The sequence below is a fragment of the Elephas maximus genome, chromosome 15 (genome assembly GCF_024166365.1).
Source record: "Elephas maximus indicus isolate mEleMax1 chromosome 15, mEleMax1 primary haplotype, whole genome shotgun sequence".
Lineage (NCBI taxonomy): Eukaryota > Metazoa > Chordata > Mammalia > Proboscidea > Elephantidae > Elephas > Elephas maximus.
In genome coordinates, this window is record NC_064833.1 from 82,080,680 (window position 1) to 82,100,920 (window position 20,241).

The 20,241-nt window shown below is 40.8% G+C and overlaps 1 protein-coding gene across 1 annotated transcript in view; it reads right to left on the bottom strand.

Annotated features, from left to right (window-relative positions):
• Window positions 1-20,241, bottom strand: part of CLVS1 (clavesin 1) — a 223,879-nt gene that overhangs the window by 116,760 nt on the left and 86,878 nt on the right. Inside the window, exon 3 of the mRNA XM_049854250.1 lies at window positions 5,750-5,924. Coding sequence (XP_049710207.1) covers window positions 5,750-5,924 — 175 coding nt within the window. The remainder of the gene's footprint in view (window positions 1-5,749; window positions 5,925-20,241) is intronic.

A 20,241-nucleotide genomic window follows, 5' to 3' on the forward strand; every position in this document is an offset into this window, starting at 1 on the left:
GCACTGGTGATTCATTGGTAGGATTCTCAGCCTCCATGCATGAGGCCTGGTTAGATACCTGGCCAAAGCACCTCATATATAGCCATCATCCATTTGTCAGTGGACACTTTGATGCTTCCAGATTAAGACAGACTAGGAAGAGAGGCCTGGTGATACACTTCTGAAAATCAGCCAGTGAAAACTCTATGGATCACAACAGTCTGATCCCATTGTGCATGAGTCAGGGGCCAACTGGACAACAGCTAACAGCAACAACAGACTTGCTCCAATGAATGAAAAGCAGACTTCTCTAAACCCTTAACAAATGTCTGGGTCCTTAAAGGATTCAAATACTTTAAAAATAGCCTATGAGACACAAGATTATAGCTCTTTCTAAGTAGAACACTCAGCCCAATCAGCTTTAAGCATCTGGGTTGGCTGAACATTGATAAATGCTAACCGTTGATTGTAGTGGTTGGGCTGTAGTTATTTACAAGAAATAATTCCAAAAATTGATTTTGGAGACATTACAAAAACTTGAGAGCAGGATTTTAGCAAGTTGCTCGTTCTGCCAGAATTCCCCAGCAGAACTGAGAACAATGATGTTCTGTATTAAAATGGGAGCCCTGGTGGTGCAGTAGTTAAAAGCTTGGCTGCTAACCAAAAGATCAGCAATTTGAATCCACCAGCCAGACCTTGGAAACCCTATGGGACAGTTCTACTCTGTCCTATAGGGTCTCCACAAGTCAGAATTGACTCGACAGCCATGGGTTTATGAGTATTAAAATAGTGGCATAAATACTAAAATTTTGCTGAAGATCATTCAAAAGTTGTTGCAGCAGTACATCGACAGGGAATTGCCACAAGTTCAAGTCAGGTTCAGAAGAGGATATGGAATGAGAGATATCATTGCTGATATCAGATAAATGTTGGCTGAAAGCAGAGAATACCAGAAAGATGTTTACCTGTGTTTTATTGACTATGCAAAGGCATTAGACTGCATGGATCATAACAAATGATGGATAACATTTTGAGGAATGGAAATTCCAGAGCACTTAATTGTGCTCATGTGGAACCTATACATAGATCAAGAAGCACTCAAGTCAGAAAAGGTGTGCATCAGGGTTGTATCCTTTCACCATACTTATTCAATCTGTATGCTGAGCAAATAATCCAAGAAGCTGGACAAAGATGTCATTATAGGGACTAAGGTGCACCTAACCCAAGCCATGGTATTTTTAGTAGTCTTATATGCATGTGAAAGCTGGACAATGAATAAGGAAGATTGAAGAAGAGTTGATGCCTTTGAATTATGGCTTTGGCAAAGAATATTGAGTATACCATGGACTGCTAGAGGAACCAACAAGCCTGTCTTGGATGAAGTACAGCCAGAATGCACCTTAGAAACAAGGATAGAGAGGCTGCATGCTTTGGACATGTTATCAGGAGGGACCAGTCCCTGGAGAAGGACATCATGCTTGGTAAACTAGAGGGTCAGTGAAAAAGAGGAAGACCTTTAGTGAGATGAATTGACACAGTGGCTGCAACAATAGACTCAAGCATAGCAATGATTGTGAGGATAGCTTAGGACAGGGCAGTGTTTCATTCTGTTGTACATAAGGTCACTATGAGTCAGAATGGACTCAAGGACACCTAACAACAACAACATAAATATTAAAATTTAAACAAGTTATAATGAACAGATACAATGCCTCTTTTAGACATTATTGACCATATTTAAGAAACCAAACACAGAACATGAGGAAATGACTTCCAGGAAGACTCAAAATTAGCATTTTAACTAAAGTTCTTTGAACCAATAGAATATTTCTGTAACTGGAACAACTTAACATCCTAAACAGGACATTTCCTCAGAGCATTGTTCTAAAAGGAGGCGTGTGCATACACACATACACAATTAGCATTTCATGACTAGCTGATATGGGTAACACTTGATGTAAAGATATGAGGATCCCTTCAAGAGGAACCTTCCATATGATTATTAGTATAACTCATTAATTCAGCTTATGACGTGCATAGCCAAGGCTCTCTGTACTTGTCATCTTTTGATGATTTTTGTCAGAGGCAGGATAATTACTGTTCGAAGCACAGAAAAACAATTGGTAGACCCAAATAGAAAACTCCATTTCTCAGCTACCAGCCCAGTGCCCATCACTCTATATCACCTGGTGTCACCTCCACCGTCACATTGATTGGGACTATGTAACCAAGAAAAAGTTAATTATACATCCAGGTTATGAATAAGGGAAACTCTTTAATATTATATTATAAGACATTCCAAATGTCCTTTGTTATTTTAGTGGAAGCTCTCATAGATTGCCCAGGCCATCTTTAAGACGGAAGGGCTTACTCCACAACCACTGGGAGAAAGGCCAGTAGAAATTGCTCAGATGGCTGCGCCCTCTTGGGATTTGCCTGGAGCTAAAGAGAGCCTCTTTGTCCAAGCTCACACCCCCTTCCCAGGCTGCCTGCATCAATGACTGAAGAGTGTGGGCATATAAAGGCCCAGCCCTTGGCCTGACCAGGACAACTCTGAAGGTTCATCCCAGTTTCAGAATGCCTTGTAGATAGGCTGGAGTCTTTGCTGAGTCTCACTGAATCACAGCTAACTCGTCCCTCTGCCAAACCTTATTCCAAAGCTTCCCTTCCACAGCTGTTGAGCCCAAGAGTGCTCCTAATAAACCCCCTGCATGTTAACCTCCAGGTCAGATGCTGCCCTCCAAACAAGCCACCCTGCAAGTTAGTGATCAAAGGGTTCATTGAACTACTGTCTGGATACATAGTTAAGAACAGAGGAGACAGGGCTAAAACTCAGGGTTCCTGAACCAGGTTGGGGTGAAGGTGCAGGACTGCCCAAAACGACCCTGGAGTCTCATTGCCTAAAAAATGAACTCTCTGGGATCCTCCTGCCCCCTTCTCCCTTCCAGAGGGTTGTACCTAATAGGGGGTGACGGTAATATCCTAGGGCCCCAAAATCTCCAGGAGTTGAGTAGCAGGGAATCCTAGACAATTCTTGAAAGAGCTTAAACCTCAAATCAGATTGCCTAGTATCAAAGTATTCTCCCTGATAGGGCCACTTTCTCATGCTAACCCTACAAAAGATGGGACAGCAAAGAGACCACTGGGACCTAGGACCTCCTTCTCCCTCACATCCCTACCCCTACATGTCCAGAAGAAGGAGTCCTCTGTGAGGGCTTGTTGGAGGAACAGGTGTGGCTTCTCTTCTCTCACTGAGGCTGACCTTACCTAAACTATGCCTTTCTCCACTAAGGTCTAGTCCCTCACCCATACAGTGGTGCTGTGGAATTTATATTGTGCCTTCATGCTTGACAAATGGAGATCCATGTTGAACCCTCCTTGCACAACAGGGATGGCCACAAAGGGATAAATTCTGCTCAGTCCCAATTAAGCTTTTTGGGAATTTTGGAAGAGTTAATGGTCACTCTGGGGATTAAGATGATCCCTGGGATGAAGAGAGGTCATTGGGAGAGCCACTGGTATGGTGACCACAGCATATCTAAGTAGTCCCGAAGCCTCAAGAGAGGATAGCATGGAATGAAAAGCTGCCAGTGGCCAGTCAGAGGTGACTACCTAATGTGGGCCATGACAAGAATTACCTACTGTGATGTCGACGACTTCTTAAGTGGTGCCAAGACAACAACAAGCTAAGGGGTACGAGATGGGGGTGTCTGTATCCTAGATGGGGTAGCTTGCCCTGGGACCAGTGGTTTCCTCCCCCTGGCAGGAGGGACTGCACTTTTCATAGGACTCCCAGGTCTCCTGGAATTGGGCAGGCAGTGTCCCCAGAAAGAGCTGCAACCAAGGCAGATAGCCTGAGTGCAGAATGGTCTGAAGATGTCCCACAGTCCCAGGGCTTTCCTTGCATTATAAAGGAGAGGGTTACTAAAGGAGTCCTGCCCACCTCTCTATGAAATGATGGGAGGAGCCTGGCCTCTTACAGCTCCCCGTCTCTAGTCGAGCCTATTCCTTAACCCAAGCTATAGGAGATTGTGGAATTCATCCTGGATCCTGGTACATAACAAGTGAAGACCCAGATGGGTCGCACCTTGCCCCACAAAAGGTTATCTACTACGTCTCATAACAATAGCTTACACTGATGTTTAGCTTTACCTTTTAAAACACATTTGAATGTATGAACTCGGCGAGACCCACATCCACCTAGCGAAATTGGCAAAGGACATCTTATGTAATTGACATGTTTCAGAAAGAAAAATTGGAACACAGGGTCAGATAAAAAACATTTTTCTTTTCAGATTTCTGAAAACTCCTGCAAAGGCACAGAACTTGAATCACATTTACTTACACATGCAATGAATTACTTTTTTTTACAGAATAAAACTACATGAAACTTGTGCTAGCACAGAAAAAAAAAAAAAAAAAAAAAAAACCCCTGCAAATATGGTCAGCGTAATGATGGACATGAAGTAAACCTGGCAGTTTATCTTAAAACTCCCTCTGATAAAAGCTTTAAGGGAGGAGAAATCGAATGTTCAGAAGCTTAGATGGATGAGAGCAGCTTGGAGAAAAGAGGGCTAAGGGAAAGCGACTGAGAGCAAAAAGTGCACAAGTCTATGACTGGGATTTTCAGAGCAAGGTGGGATGTTCCATGTAGCAACTTTAAAAATGTTCCCAGTTACACAGTATGATGTAGCCACCCAGGATATTTGCCATTCCTGGGGAAGACTCTGCACTTCTGTTCCACTCCTGAAATGCTGGGTCCCCCCCACCTCCTGTGGAAAATGGGAAAACTATTTCAATAAAATAATCCTTTTAATAGACACATGCTCATCAGAACCTACCAGGTGCTAGACATTGGCCAGGGGCCATCTACCAATAAGACACATGTTCAGAAACAGACCAACTAGTGACTCTACAGACACTAGAGTATGGCGGACTATGGAAATAGCTGTCCCAGTTTGGCACTTTGAAGACATTAGTGATGGATGAATTATCCAATGCCCATACTTTTCTATTTACATAGCCGGCATATAACTGCATCTATGGACAGGGGCTACCACTGAGTCAGTCCTTCTAGGAAAATAAGATTTTTAAAAGGAATTAATTAGAATTTAACAAAAATTAACATAAATAAATCTTAAAAATAAATACAAATTGCTTTCATAGAATCACTGATCCTTAAAAGTAGAAGGGTACCCAGAGACTGGCTACTCCGACCTTCACACAACACAGAAATCCCTTCCCCAATGTCCCGACAACTCCTCATAAAAAACTGGAGGTAGAGTTTTGCCTGCTTCCTTCGTTTGCACCAAACTGATCCTTTTTAGTGCAAACACTGCCTCACACTGCACTCTGGGAAGTGGCCATGCACAGGGTGCATTTCTAGGGCACAAAGATGTTTCTGGAAAAACTGGAAAGCCCCCATGCCCCCTCCATCTAAGACTTGCTTACAAAACAGATGTCTTCTAGTTTTAATTTTAGTGAACTCTCAAATGGATTGCGCTAAATATCTCTAAGCTTTATGCATAATTGCTATGGTAGGTAATTTGTGCCTGTGGTAACAGTAATTTCAAGTTATTAATGAAAATGAAGGGTAATTAAAAAAAAAGAAACAAACATCTAAACTCAGGCTGTGTACAAATGTGGCGCACCCAGAAGTGAATTTTATCAAAGTTTTTCTTTTTCCATGCTAACAGACAAATATTACTTTGGTTGCAATAATAAGGAAAACGTATGTGTCATACATCATCTCATTGTACATTGAACATACCTGTAACCCTTCAATGGCCAGTTTGAGAATGGAAGGTGTCAGTTTGGAGGCTTGTTTGAAGGAAAAATTACTCCAGTCTATAATTAAAATGAAACCATTGATCTGAAGCTCTGCATCTTCAATAAGGACTTCCAGTGACAGCAGGATGGCCCGCAGGATGTCTGTGAAGGAGTTCCTACGGCCAGGGCAGAAAGGAAAGGCTGTTTGTGAATATTTGTAGGTGGCAGCACATTGCAAGTGACATTGCTAGCAGGCTCCCCAAGCCCAGCCTGTAGGGTAACATTGGGTATATGTACGTACTAAATTGCAATCCTTTGAGACTGACAGGATGGAAGCCTCCCTTTGGTCCGACCCCACCATCACCCCTAACTTAATGAGGCGCCACTCCCCTGTGTTCCCGTGGCTGTCTCACTCCGCAGCACCAGTTTCGTTCTGTAGAAATGTCTTCCTGTCTCCTCTCTCTCCCTCCCAGGGCCAGGAGATCTTTCAGGACAGGGACTGGACTGTGATCATAGTTGTGTCCCCAGTACGTGAGTGCTCAATGAATCACTGATGGACAAATGAGATGGGACCTCAATCAGAGGCTATTATTTTGATTAAACCTCTGTTTTTTCTTTGACATGTTTAAAATTTTGCTAAAAGTATAATAATATCCATGTAATTGAGCATCAATTCAGGGATAGAGAGAAAAAAACAAAGCAGGAAGAAGGGCTTGTTTGTATTGAAGGTCCACAGGGTGTGATTCTGGAGGGAAATTGCTTGGAGTACATCAGTAACTATGACAACAGGCAGACCTGAATACAAACTACAGCAACAGCTCTCCAGTGTTGTGTGTGTTCCTCCATACCACATCTATCCCCGTTCACCTGCTGATTTTTGTTCTAAATAATTTTCAGACATGAATAAATGATGGCATATTCACTCTGTGTAAATACTATGTGCCCAGCGAATTATCTGAGCTATAACATCTTAGAAGATCTCTAAATTCAGTATCTTTCTTTGGTGAGCCAGAAAATATAAGTTTGGATGGCAAGTGATGGCAAAATCTGCTACTCTCTTGAGGCATTGTTGTCATCAGAAGCCAAGTCCTCCTGTGAAATCAGTGGAAAATGAGACGATTCTTGAGCATTCCAACCTGGTTCAAATTCTAACCAAGCTTCATGACTCCAGATTAGAAATCAGAAAGTCTGTAATCAAACAGTTAACCAGTAAAAGTTACCAGATGCCTGTTATATACCCAGTGTTGTGCTCTATGGTTCTAGTTATAAATGAGTGTGTCATATTTTCTACTCTCAAAGAGCCTTCAACTTATTTAAGGTGGGGTGGGATATTAGCAAGGTGAACTGAGATAGATCAACATAATCTGAGTAGTTTCAGAGAAGAGTTCACAGGGAGAAAAAGGCTTGAGTTAAGTCTTGAAGGGTGGATAAGATTATAATGGATAAATAGGAGAAAGGGGAGTAAGCCATTTCAGGAGAGAGAAATAGCACAGTGAAAAATAACGATATACAGCCCATTCTGTTTCTGCTTGTTCTCTTCTTACTCATGATTTCTTCCTTACATCAGGCTAAAACTTCGCCCCCAAACTTCATCCACGGGTGTAGTTCTGCTACAAAAATAAAAAACAAAAGCCCTCAGGTCTTCCCCCACCACACACTTTCAATTACCTAAAGACAGCTGTCATGACCCTCTGTATAATCTCGAGACTAAAAAAATTATTAGTAACTTTAAGCATTTTTCATAGGAAATGGCTTTTAATCCTCTTTTCATCATTATTGTTTTCTTTCAGACATATTCTCTTTCATTATTAGAGATGTTATGCTCCTGTGAGCATCGGGTAAGTTTTCATAGGGTTTTGTTTTTTTCCTTCATTTTATCAAAATAATTATCTGAAGATCAAAGTATTTTTTCAGAGATAGAGCTTTGTATTGGGAAGAAACATTGATTTAAGCAGAGTATGGGACAAAAGAATACGAACTTGGGAAATTCCGAATGGAAATAAGGAAATGCCCAAATGGCCAATTGGAAATAACCATTAGGGAGCCAGGGAATCGGATCCTGGATAAGCTTTCTGGGGAAGAAGACATGTGGAGAAAATCAGGACTGAAAGGGTGAGCCTTAAGTAAAGCCCACATAAAGTACTGAGGAAGAGGAAGGACAATTAAATTAATAATAATAAAAGGAGAGAAAATAAAAATGATATTGTGTCAAAAAAAACAAAAAGAGCCAGAAGAGGAGAATGTTTCGTGAAGAAAGGGTATGATTGGTCACAGTACTGGCCCAATTATTCACTTTCTCCTGCATCTACGTATTAGCCAGGTCTCAGTGTGGACAAAGTACATTTACTGCCCATTGACTTTGGTCTTGGCCATGTGACTTGCTTTGACTGCTGGCATGTAGACAGAGATGACAATGTACCAGTTCCCAGCCTGGTTCTTAAGAAATTGCAGCTGTTAGCAATTGTTCCTTTGTCTTCCTTCCTTTGCCCTGAGAAAAACATGCCCTAGCTAGCCTGCTGGTTGCAGGGGAAGAATGAGAGAACACAGACCATTGACCCTCCAGCGAACTAGCAGATTTTCAGGAGAAGCAGAGCCAACCAATGGAACCCAGCCTATTTGCCCTACAGATGCTTTAACAATAAAAAATGACTGCTGTTTTAAGCCACTGAGTTTTGAGATGGCGGCTCAACAAAGTCAAATGCAATAGAAAGGCCAAGAAAACTAAGGAAGGAGAAAGGATCATTGTACTTGTCAACAAAGAAATCTTTGGGGAGCTTTGAGAGAGCACTTTCTGTTGAACAGTGAAGATTTTGCTGTGGTTGCTATCTGCCATCCAGCTGGGCCCAGCTCACAGCAAACACAAGCACAAGGGTATTAGACTGTTGTGATCAGTGTTTTCATGACTGATTTTCAGAAGTAGGTTTCCAGGCCCTTCTTTCTAGTCCATCGTACTCTGGAAGCTCTGCTGTAACCTCTTGAGCATCATAGCAACACGCAAGCCTCCACTGACAGATGGGTGGTGGCTACGCTTGAGGAGAACTGGCCAAGAATCGAACCTGGGTCTCCTTCATGGAAGTCAAGAACCATCATTGTCCTCTGAACGGTGACAATAGAAATCCTTAATTCTAAAGAGCTTTGGCAAATTACCTAATCTCTACCTCATATTGCTCTGTATAAATGGGAAAGAGCACCTGTTCCCATCACATATCTACTTCCAAGAAGGGACATCAAATTCTCCCTGGAAACCTGGAAACCCTTTTATGTATTTTGGAGACTAGAATCTTATTAGAGGATAGGCACTGGCAGTAAATGAAGAGATACGTTCATGGGATAATCCCAGGGGAAAAATAAAAGGATCCTGAACTATATTACAGTTTCTAAATGATTGCATGCTCTGTTTTCCAGAGGCACTGGGGGTTGGAGGAAGCCAGGAAAAAGCTGAGTGGAATGGAATCATGAGGTTTTACCCCACTGAGAAATGTGTAGATCTTACCTTAGCTGCAGTCATTATTTTGATTTCTTATCTCTTGGCTTCCTCATGTGGATTTTCTCATATTTTTTTTCTCTTTTCTATTTCTAATACTTTGACTTGTAAAGTCCTCCTATCTTTTTTCAAATTAAACATACCTACCACGCCAAATAATTTAAGTAGACACTATCCTCAGTGAAGTACAACGTACTCTTCAAATATTGACTGGGCATAGTAACTTCCCTCCAAAGAATACAGTACGGAAAGAGAGGCAGGGAAGAGTGATTTTATAGAGGTGAAAAGAGACAAACACTACTTGAGCCAGGTGATCAAGGTCAACATCAGCAGTGATAAATCATGTTGACATGTGATAAATCATGTTGATATGATGTGATCAAAATGGCAGTTTACCTGTGTGGTCTTCCTCCCAAAAGCCCATAGCCTCAGATTAAAAATATATATATATTTGTTATTATGGAGTCGATTCCAACTCATAACAACCCTACAGGACAGAGTAGAACTGCCCCATAAGGTTTCCAAGGAGTGGCTGGTGGGTTTAAACTGCTGACCTTTTGGTTAGCAGCCAAGCTCTCAACCACTGTGTCACCAGGGCTCCCACCTCAGATTAATCATGAGAAAATCATCACACAAATCCCAATTGAGGGACATTCTACAAAATACCAGATCAGTGCTCCTCAAAACTTTCAAGGTCATCAAAAAACAAGAAAAGATTGAGAAACTGTCACAGTCAAGGGGAGTCTAAGGAGACATGACAACTGAACTCAATGTGGTATCCTGGATGCGACTGATCACAAAAGAGGAAAAATGATATTAGGCAAGAACTAAAAAAAGAAAAAAAAAAAAAAACCCAACCTGAATATAGTATGTACTTTAGTAATATATCAATATTGGTTCATTAATTGTTACAAATTCACCAGACTAATGTAAGATGTTAATAATTTGGGAAGCAGGGTGCAGGGGATATGGGAACTCTCTGTACTATCTTTGGAATAATTCTGCAAATCTAAAAATGGTTCTAAACACAAAGTGTTTTTTTTTGTTTTTTTTTTGAAGTATCAATTGGAGCAAAATTTGTAATCTGCCATGGTCATTTTCCAAAAAATCTTCTAATAAGGTTTCTAAGCAAACAAAATGGTCATAAACAATTCAGCTGCTTCATGCAAACTGTGGAAATGAGAACAGAAGACATTTCTAGGACTTCCTCCTTCTGCCAACTCATTTAGACTTATACACTGTTTAGGCCTGATAACCCAGAGAAAACAATCTGCATTTTTTTTTTTATTGCCTACAATCACAATTCTATGAGTATTTTAGCACTTGGTTCAAAGTGAACTACCAGATCACAAATGGATATTTACATTTCTTCATTTTTTGTCTATAATTTGCATAGTGTTTATATAGTCAGTTATGAAGTCCACTAGTTCTAGATCGATAATTATAGGTTCAAATGTGGTAATGTATGTGAGAAGATGTTGTAAACTACAAATTGTCAATGAAATGTGAAGAACTACATTACCAGAAAATAGACACCCCCCCAAAAATATAACTTTATATTAATTAGGACTTAGCAAAGGTTTATGTACATTAGCTTCATCGTTATACCGTGCACAGTTAGAGGTTATGAGTAGTGACTCAATTTTAGTTTCCATTGTTGCTTTAAGGAGACCTGGTGGTACAATGGTTAAGTGCTCAGTTGCTACCAGAAAGGTCGGGGGTTTGAATCCACCAGCAGCTCTGTGGGAGAGAAGATCTGGCGATCTGCTCCCATAAAGATTGCAGCCTAGGAAATTCTATGGGGCAGTTCTACTCTGTCAGGTCACTTCTTGGAATTTAAAGATCTTCTCATTGATAAGAGCTTACTATTTTCTACTATTTTGCATCTCATTTGTATTATGCTGTTGTTTTAGATTTTAAATCATCAGGTGGCAGTGGTTTGTGCTCAACTCATAAAAGCTACAGTGTTGTGTGTCATTGATTCTGACTCACAGTGACCCTATAGGACAGAGTAGAACTGCCCCATATGGTTTCTAAGGAGCAACTGGTGAATTTGAACCACCAGCCTTTTGGTTAATAGCCAAGCTCTTAACCACTATGCCACTAAGGGCTCCTTAATATCATTAAGTGTTTGCAACATTTTTCTTAGGGATTTTTTAAAACCTGCCTTAACCCACAAAGTAGTTTTGCAACCAAATCTCTATGTTTTATTCACAGGCACAGAAACACTGCATCCAAGTATGTGCTTTAGCTTTTCATCCCATTTAAAGCTCTTCTCAAAAAAAACTGTTTTTTGTTTTTTTTTAATTACTAAAATAACCACAGCATGGCCCTCATAGTTATAGAGTGCACTTTTCCCCTTATCCCAGGATGATGGCTACGCCAATGTGGAGAGAAAAATGTCCTCTCTGTGTCATCTCTGTTCACCGTGGCCCCCGGAGCAGGAGAAGAACCCTCTCCTGGCCCATGGCCAAAGGGCCTGTACTCAAAGGAGATGCTCAGCCTTGACATCCTGGCTCGGCCCCCCTAGAACACACAACCACACATAGGAGGCTGAAGTTCATCAAGGGGCCGTTTCTTGCTCTGCAGTATGGAAGGTTGTTGTCAGAGTTAGACAAAATGATGCATGTGAAAGAGCTTTGTAAATTGAAAATTGCATCCTAATAGGTGGCAGTGTTTGAACTTGTACAATGATAGCAATATCCACCTTGGCCACACTGTACAGGCCCAGTCTCTGCTGGTGATGGTAGCAGGACAGTGGGAACTGTGCAAAATTCAATTGTGTGCCTCAGGTGAACCTGTTTTCTCCACTTCTAAGCCTGACAGTCTCTGGAAAATGGTTTGGGTGTGGAAATTCAGGTGGTGCATTTTACCAAATGGATTCTAATAATTTCTATTGGCTTCAGTTTTTATCCAAATGGTGTCATTGTCCAACTAGGCAAACGGATCCTTATTTCTCAGTGGGATAATCAAGGAAAAAGAAAAACGCTGTGTTCTGAAAATATTGTTGTTAGGTGCTGTTGAGTCAGTTCCAACTCAGCAATCCTATGTACAACAGAATGAAACACTGCCTGGTCCTGTGCCATTCTCACAATCATTCTATGTTTGAACCCATTGTCGCAGCCACCTTGTCAATCCATCTCATTGAGGGTCTTCCTCTTTTTTTCGCTGACCTTTTACTTTACCAAGCATGACGTCCTTCTCCAGGACTGTTCCCTCTTGATAACATGCCAAAATATGTGACACAAGTCTCACCATCCTTACTTCTAAGGAGCATTCTGGCTGTACTTCTTACAAGACAGATTCGTTCTTTCTTCTGGCAGTCCATGTATATTCAATATTCTTCACCAACACCACAATTCAAAGGCATCAGTTCTTCCTCAGGCTTCCTTATTAATTTTCCAGCTTTCACATGCATATGAAGTGATTGAAAACATCAGGGCTTGGGTCAGGCACACCTTAGTCTTCAAAGTGACATGTTTGCTTTTCAACACTTTAAAGAGGTCTTTTGCAGCACATTTGACCAGTGCAATATGTTGTTTGATTTCTTGACTGTTGCTTCCGTGGGCATTGATTGTGGATTCAAGTAAATGAAATCCTTGACAATTTCAATCTTTTCTCTGTTTATCATGATGTTGCTTATTTGTCCAGTTGTGAAGATTTTTGTTTTCTTTATGCAAAGTTTCAGTCCATATGGAAGGCTGTAGTCTTTGAACTTCATCAGTAGTAAGTGCTTCAAGTCCTCTTCATTTTCAGCAAGCAAGACTGTGTCATCTGCATATTGCAGGTTATTAATGAGTCTTCCTTCAATCCTGATGCCACATTCTTCTTCATAAAATCCAGCTTCTCAGAATATAAGGTACAAAAAATGTTTGGCTTTGTTGTAGTAAAATTAATATCAGCACAAGATTAATCTTAAATTTACTGTCCTGAATCTTACCTAACCCAACCTATTGCCTTCAAGCCAATTTCGACTCATAAGACCTACAGGACAGAGTATATCTGCTGCGTAGAGTTTCCAAGGAGCACCTGATGGATTTGAACTGCCGACCTTTTGGTTAGCAGCTGTAACGCTTAACCACTATGCCACCAGGGTTTCCTAATCTTAGCTAGAAAGTCAAATTAGATAATTCTTTTTCTCAGCAGGGAAGATCACCCACAGAACGGAAACCTGGATTTAATTCTGCCTCACGTGATTTGATAACATTTATACTCTCAAAAAGGGCAAGAGGGAAGAAAGGGAGGGAGGAAGGAAGGAGAAAGGGAGAAAAGAAGGAGGGAGGGAGAAAGGAAGGAGAAAAAGGGAGGAAGAGGAATAAAGGAGGAAGGGAGGGAGAAAGGGAAGGTTGAAAGAAAGAAGAGAACAACGAAAAGAGAAGAAAACCTTGCAAGCAAATGTTCTTCTATTTAACTTCATCCTATCTTTCTTAGCATAGAAAACTTCTGGATTTTTGTTAGCCTAAGAATTTAATTTCTCGTAATGCCAGAATGATGAGTTTCCTTTTGATCTATTATTAGTTGTAACATGAGAATACCTGACTCTCAGAGCCTCCGCATCAGATAAAAGGAATAATGTATTCGATACTATTCAAATATCTTACGAGATACAGGACCAAGTTCCTGTGTTGGGGCTTTAGATAAGGGGGCAGTCTCTAGCTTTTCATTTGCTTTCTGAGTTTTCGGTTGAGTTTAGATCACAGAACCTCTACTAAAATCGTGTATATGTTATGAAAACAGCTATAGTCGTTGCATATGTTTGTGTATCTATGCAAAATATAGGGCAAAAATATAAGGAGAGTATGGGGCAGCCATCCACAGTCCCAGCCCCTCCACGCCCAACCCAACCGTCTGCTTATTGAGGACAAAACACAAGGGGTAATGTTCTTCTCTAAGAACTGGGCCCTGATTTTGAACTAGAATAGAGAAAACAGTGATGAAAATGGTGAAGAGCGTCTTTTCACTCAAGTAGTGACAGGCCAGCTTTCTCTAGACCAATCCCAGCAGGCCTTTCCATCTCTAGATACAGAGACCATTATGCAAAGTAATCACACCCACCATTCAAAGTAAACTTGACTATAACAAAAAAAAAAGAACTTGAAACTAAAGCTCTCGAATTCTACTCTGCCAGGATTTTTCTTTGCTTGTGTTTCTTTGGAAAACAAGGATATAAATCATACGTGTATGCACACATCAAGGTGCCTGGGGAGCACAAATGGTTTGTGCTCATCTACCAACCTGAAGTTTGGTGATTCAAACTCACTCAGAAGCACCAAGTAAGAAAGGCCTGGCAACCTGGTTCTGTAAAAGAGCCAAGAAAACCCTATGGAGCAGTTCTACTCTGTAGCACATGGTGTCACCATGAGTCAGAATCTTCTCAATGGCAATGGGTTTAGTTTTGGTTTATGCACACATGATAACTCACCACTTACAATGCAGTTCTTCTGCTATGGACTGAAGTATGTTCCCCAAAAAGAAATTGAATTCCTAACCCAGATACCTATGACTGTGACCTAGTTTAATAATAGGGTCTTTGAAAATGTTATCATTTGAGTTAACACAAGGTCAGTCTGGAATTGGGTGGGTCCTAATCCCATTTGAGTGGTGTCCTTATAAAAGAGAAGAAACACAGGAAGACAGAAGGAAGATGTGAGAATGGAGTTACTCTGCAGCCATAAGCCATGGAATGTTTGTGTAATTCAGATCCATCACTTTCAACTTCTGGGGTTACCAGAAGCTGGGAGAGGCAAGAAAGGATCTTCTCCTAAAGCCTTTGGAGAGAACGTGGCCCTGCATACACCCTGAATTTGGACCGCCAGCCTCCAGAACTGTGAGACAATACATTTTTGCTCTTATAGCCCATGGAATTTATGGTATTTTGCTATGGCAGCCCTAGGAAATTAATACATCATGATAAGTGACTCTTTTCTCCATTCAGGTTGTTTTTTTAGTTTAAATAGAAAGAAATGGTTTAAATAAATAAAACTAATATTTTATGATATTGAGTTCAGAGGTTTGTAAATTTTTCCAGGAACTGGAGATAACAAAGTTAACATTGAATGCATCTACCTGCTCAGTTCAACAGTTAATACAATTTTTGCAATTCAATGTTCTTTTTTAAAATCCGAAGCATCTGGTACTGGATAAAGAGCCAAAAGGCAGTGGTTCAAAGATTAAGTGTATCCCTACTTAGTGGAGGACACAAAGGATAAAAGGATATATTTTACTTTTCTGCTCATAGATGGAAACCAATAGGAGACATTTAAAAATATGTACATGGGAAACAATGAAGAATAGTCATTAAAAGTATAGCGTTTGGAGTTGGGCACATTCTGTCTCAAACCTTGGCTTTTCTATGTGGGCTTAGTGGGTCATCTTATTTCTCTATGGTTTGGGTTCCTCGCCTGGCTCATACTAATCCACAGAATGTGCTGGTGTTTATGGCAGTTTTACATTATTACATAAATAAGTATGATACCTGGTAGAAAGTAAAAAGAGTTACAAAGTGCTTGGAAGTTATGAAAAGGAGAGGTCACTTATGGTTGGGGGAGTTAGGGAAATGCTTCACCTGGGCCGTGAAGAATGGGGAGGTATGGACACATGGGCATAGAAGGGAAACGGTAGAAGGAGCCACACACCTAACAGCTAGAGCTGAGAGCAGAGAACAGAGAGAATACGTATGGGGAGCAATGGCAGGTTGGCCTACACCATAAAATGAGTGGAGAGGAATGCAGAAATAAGGTTGGCAATGTGGCTGCAGTCAGTCTTCCTTCCACTCATTGGGTGAACCAGTGAATGTTTGTACAGAGGAGGGAAGCCACGGCAGCTGGCAGCAGGGAGTAGGTGGATTGGAGCATCAGGGGCTGAAGTCAAGCAGCCCAATTAGAAGAAGATGAGTGCAGTAGATTAGGTGAGAGGCTAAAAGAGCTGAATGGAGAGGAGAACAATGTGAGCAGGTCTATGAAGAATAATACCCAGAAATCAAAAGATGCACTGAATTGGGCAAATCTGCTGCAAAAGACCTCTTCAAAGTGTTCAAAAGCAAAGGTGTCACCTTGAGAACTAAGGTGCACCTGACCCAAGCCATGGTATTTTCAATCACCTCATATGCATACGGAAGCTGGACCATGAATAAGGAAGAGCAAAGAAGAACTGATGCCTTTGGATTATGGTGTTGGTAAAGAGTATTGAATATACCATCAACTGTCAGAAGAACAAACAAATATGTCTTGTGAAAAGTACAGCCAGAATGCTCCTTAGAAGCAAGGATGGAGAGACTACATCTCACATACTTTGGATATGTTATCAGGAGGGACCAGTCCCTGGAGAAGGACATCATGCTTGTAAAGTAGAGGGTCAGCGAAAAAAGGAAGACCCTCAATGAGATGGAATGACACAGTGGGCTCAAGCATAACAACAATTGTGAGGATGGTGCAGGACCAGGCAGTGTTTTGTTCTGTTGTACATAGGGTTGCTATGAGTTGGAACTGACTCAATGGCACTTAACAAACAAACAAAAACCCAGCACTGAGCTGTGGGTGTGAAGAAAGGGAGGACACTGTCAAGCAGAAACTGAGTCAAAGATGCTGGGGTTATGTCTAGTTCTGACACAGTAAGAATGTGGTACTCAGTGCAGCCATGTATTCCTTAGGATTAGGAAGGGGGTGCCCAGAAACGCAGAGTTTGGTGAGGTCTGCATTCCTGTTACTCAAATGCAATGAACTATCATCATAAGCAGATGTCGTGTCTACAGAAGACAACATTTTCTGTCCTATTCATAAGCAAAGACCACTGCTTCTCTAGCCTAGACTATGAGCTGCATCAGGGCTGGAAGTGTGTCATATTTGTGTTTGAATCCCCAGCAACCACCTGCGCCCAAGCATAGTAGGTGCTCAATCAAGGTTTCTTGGTGAAGGAAGGCAGGTAGGATAAAACAACCAGCTGAAAGCTCTGCAAATAGAGAACACCCACTCTGGGCTTACCGGTGGGTAAATTTCCTTACATTCAATGTCTCACACTTACTGTTGGGGGCAATAATGTCAGACGTATTCTTAAGTCCTTTTTCTAATATGGTTTATATTTGTATCCAAGAGGAGGGAAGAAAACCAAGACTTCAAATTTAGTTTGGGTTTAAGAAAAGAGGGTCAGGTCTGCATTCACATAAGGTTAGTATAAGCACGAATAAAGACACTGAGAAAATGACCGTTTAGAAAGTTAATAATGAATGCTAGAAGCGTGTACACATGAGATTGCTTAGCCTATTGAGAAAGAACTAGTTCCCAAAGACCACATTAAAACAGATGTAACGCAAGCGAAAAAAGGGTTAGTTCATCAGCTCTGTGAATGGGGCTTGAGCTAGTGTCCATTGGCAGCAGCAGAAGAGTGAAAAAAAAAAAAAAAGGAAACAATGGAAGTGATCTATGAGTAGTCCTCCATTACTAAACTACTATGAAAAAATTAATTTCATGCTTGTCAATTCTGGTAACTCCCTTGACTGAAGAGCTTCAGGAAAATAACAACTTCAAGAATGCAAATAAGCACTTGATACAGCTAAATAAGCATTGGTTTTAGCACTTCCGTTTTAGCCATTCAGTCTCTACCCAAAGCTCTTGCTGGGACTTTTCTCCATCTATAATCTGGAAACAGATGGTGGATTGTCAGATGCCTGAAACTTCCTGTCCAGAGACTTAGAGAAAATGATTTCACAACTCATGATGAAACACACACACACACCCTGCAAAACCAGCATCTTCTAAATATCCCAAAGATGTTCTTAGGCTTATGTATTTATTCATTAAGCATTCTATAATGATTTATTGAGCACAAGGCACTGAGCTAGGACCATATCAGCTCCAGCCAGGGTCACAAACAGTAAGATCTCCCCTGATGTGGGTTAATTAAAGTGGATGGCCACATTGCTCTTACTTCCAATGGAATTCAATAGCAACTAACAACAACAGCAACACAGATCATGCACAGGGTACCAGTCACTACTCGAAATGGAATTCTTTCTGCTGGGTTTGTCTGGCCCTTATAACCATAAAATCATTTTTGGGATAAGAAATTGGGCAATAAAATGGGAAGGCATTTTTGGAAATCACGTATTCCATGGTGCTACCTACATTTTTGTGAATGGTTCCACCCTTTTTAACTCTTTCCCTCTGGGCCATATGCTGCAGTTACTCTTACAATCAAGAGGTTCCTTTCCAAAATAACAAACTCTGATATTAGTGTGCAAGGCAACTTGAATGAAAGTACATGTCAGCAAAACAGCTCTATAGATGTTGCATTTCATGGAAGACACACTTGTAATTTGAGTTGGAAGAATACAACAAGTATAATTTTAGTTAATTCAAAAAATTGCGTACCTCCAATAAAAACTCCAAAGCTCTGTACTTCCTAAAGAGGTCAATATGTCCTGGCAAGATAATAAAATCTTAAAACCTAAAGAACTACCAAGACTCTAAAATTACTTGTCTATAGCTAGGATTCTGAACCCTGAAAAATACAGGTAGTAAATCAGAAGATTTAATCCAGACTGACTGAGTTTGGAGAGTCTACAATCCCATTGTTCATTTATCCTTTCACCTTTCTAAAATTCTTAAAAGCCTTCTTAATCATAAGCTACTGAAGCAGCAGCAAGGAATCAAATTCATGAAAGATTTAAAGGAGAGAGCCACATGAAATCATTATGTAGTAGAAAGAAAAGTCTTATTTCATAGGTAGCATATTCAGTATCCACCACCCATCTGTCAGTTTGTTGTACCATGGGGACTTGCATGTTGCTGTGACGCTGAAGCTATGCTACCAGTATTTTAAATACTAGTAGAGTCACCTATGGCAGACAAGTTTCAGCAGAGCTTGCAGACTAAAGCAGACTAGGAGGAAGGGCCTGGCAATCTATTTCTGAAGATTAGCCAATGAAAACACTATGGGTCACAACAGAGTATCATCCGATATAGTATTAAAAGATGAGTCTCCTAGTTTGAGAGCCATATCAACGATTGTGAAGATTACACAGGATCAAACAATCATTCATTCTGTTGTACATGGGGTCGCCATGATTCGGAACCAACTCAAAGTCATCTGACAAGAATTTATTCAGGATTGCTTTGTAATCTACTCGGACAGAAATGTAACTTGTTTACTGGTTTCCAAGTTGGCATTCTTCTATCTGGCTGCCATCGTTAACTATTTCTTCTTCCTCAAGATGCCTCAAGGTTATTGAGTTCTTGGAAATATTAATATATAGGGATGCCCACACATCTGTCAGTTTGTTGGACTGTGGTGGCTTGTGTGTTGCTGTAATGCTGGAAGCTATGCCACTGGTATTTCAAATACCAGCAGGCCACCCATGGTAGAAGGTTTCAGGAGAGTTTCCAGACTAAGGCAGACTAGAAAGAAGGACCCGGCAGCCTACTTCTGGAAAAATTGGCCAGTGAAAACCTTATGAGTAGCAGTGGAACATTGTCTGGTATCACGCTAGAAGATGAGCCCCTCAGGTTGGAAAGCGCTCAAAATACCACCTGGTAAGAACTGCCTCCTCAAAGCGGAGTTAAACTTAATGAAGTAGATGGAGTAAAGCATTCGGGACCATCATCTGCCGATATAGCACGACTCAAAAAAACAGCAGCAAACGTCCATTAATAATTGGAAAGTAGAATGTAAAAAGTATGAATTTAGGAAAATTGGAAGTTGTCAAAAATGAATTGGAATGCATAAAGATAAATATCCTAGGCATTAGTGAGCTGAAATGGACTGGCATTGGTCATTCTGAATCGGACAATCATATATGGTCTACTACGCAGGGAATGACAGATTGAAGAGGAAAGACATCGCATTCATCGTCCAAGAGAACATTTCAAGATCTACCCTGAAGTACAATGCTGTCAGTGATAGGATAATATTCATACACCTACAATGAAGACCAGTCAATGAGACTATTATTCAAATTTATGCACCAACCACTAGGGCCAAAGATGAGGAAATTGAAGGTCTTTTCCAACTTCTGC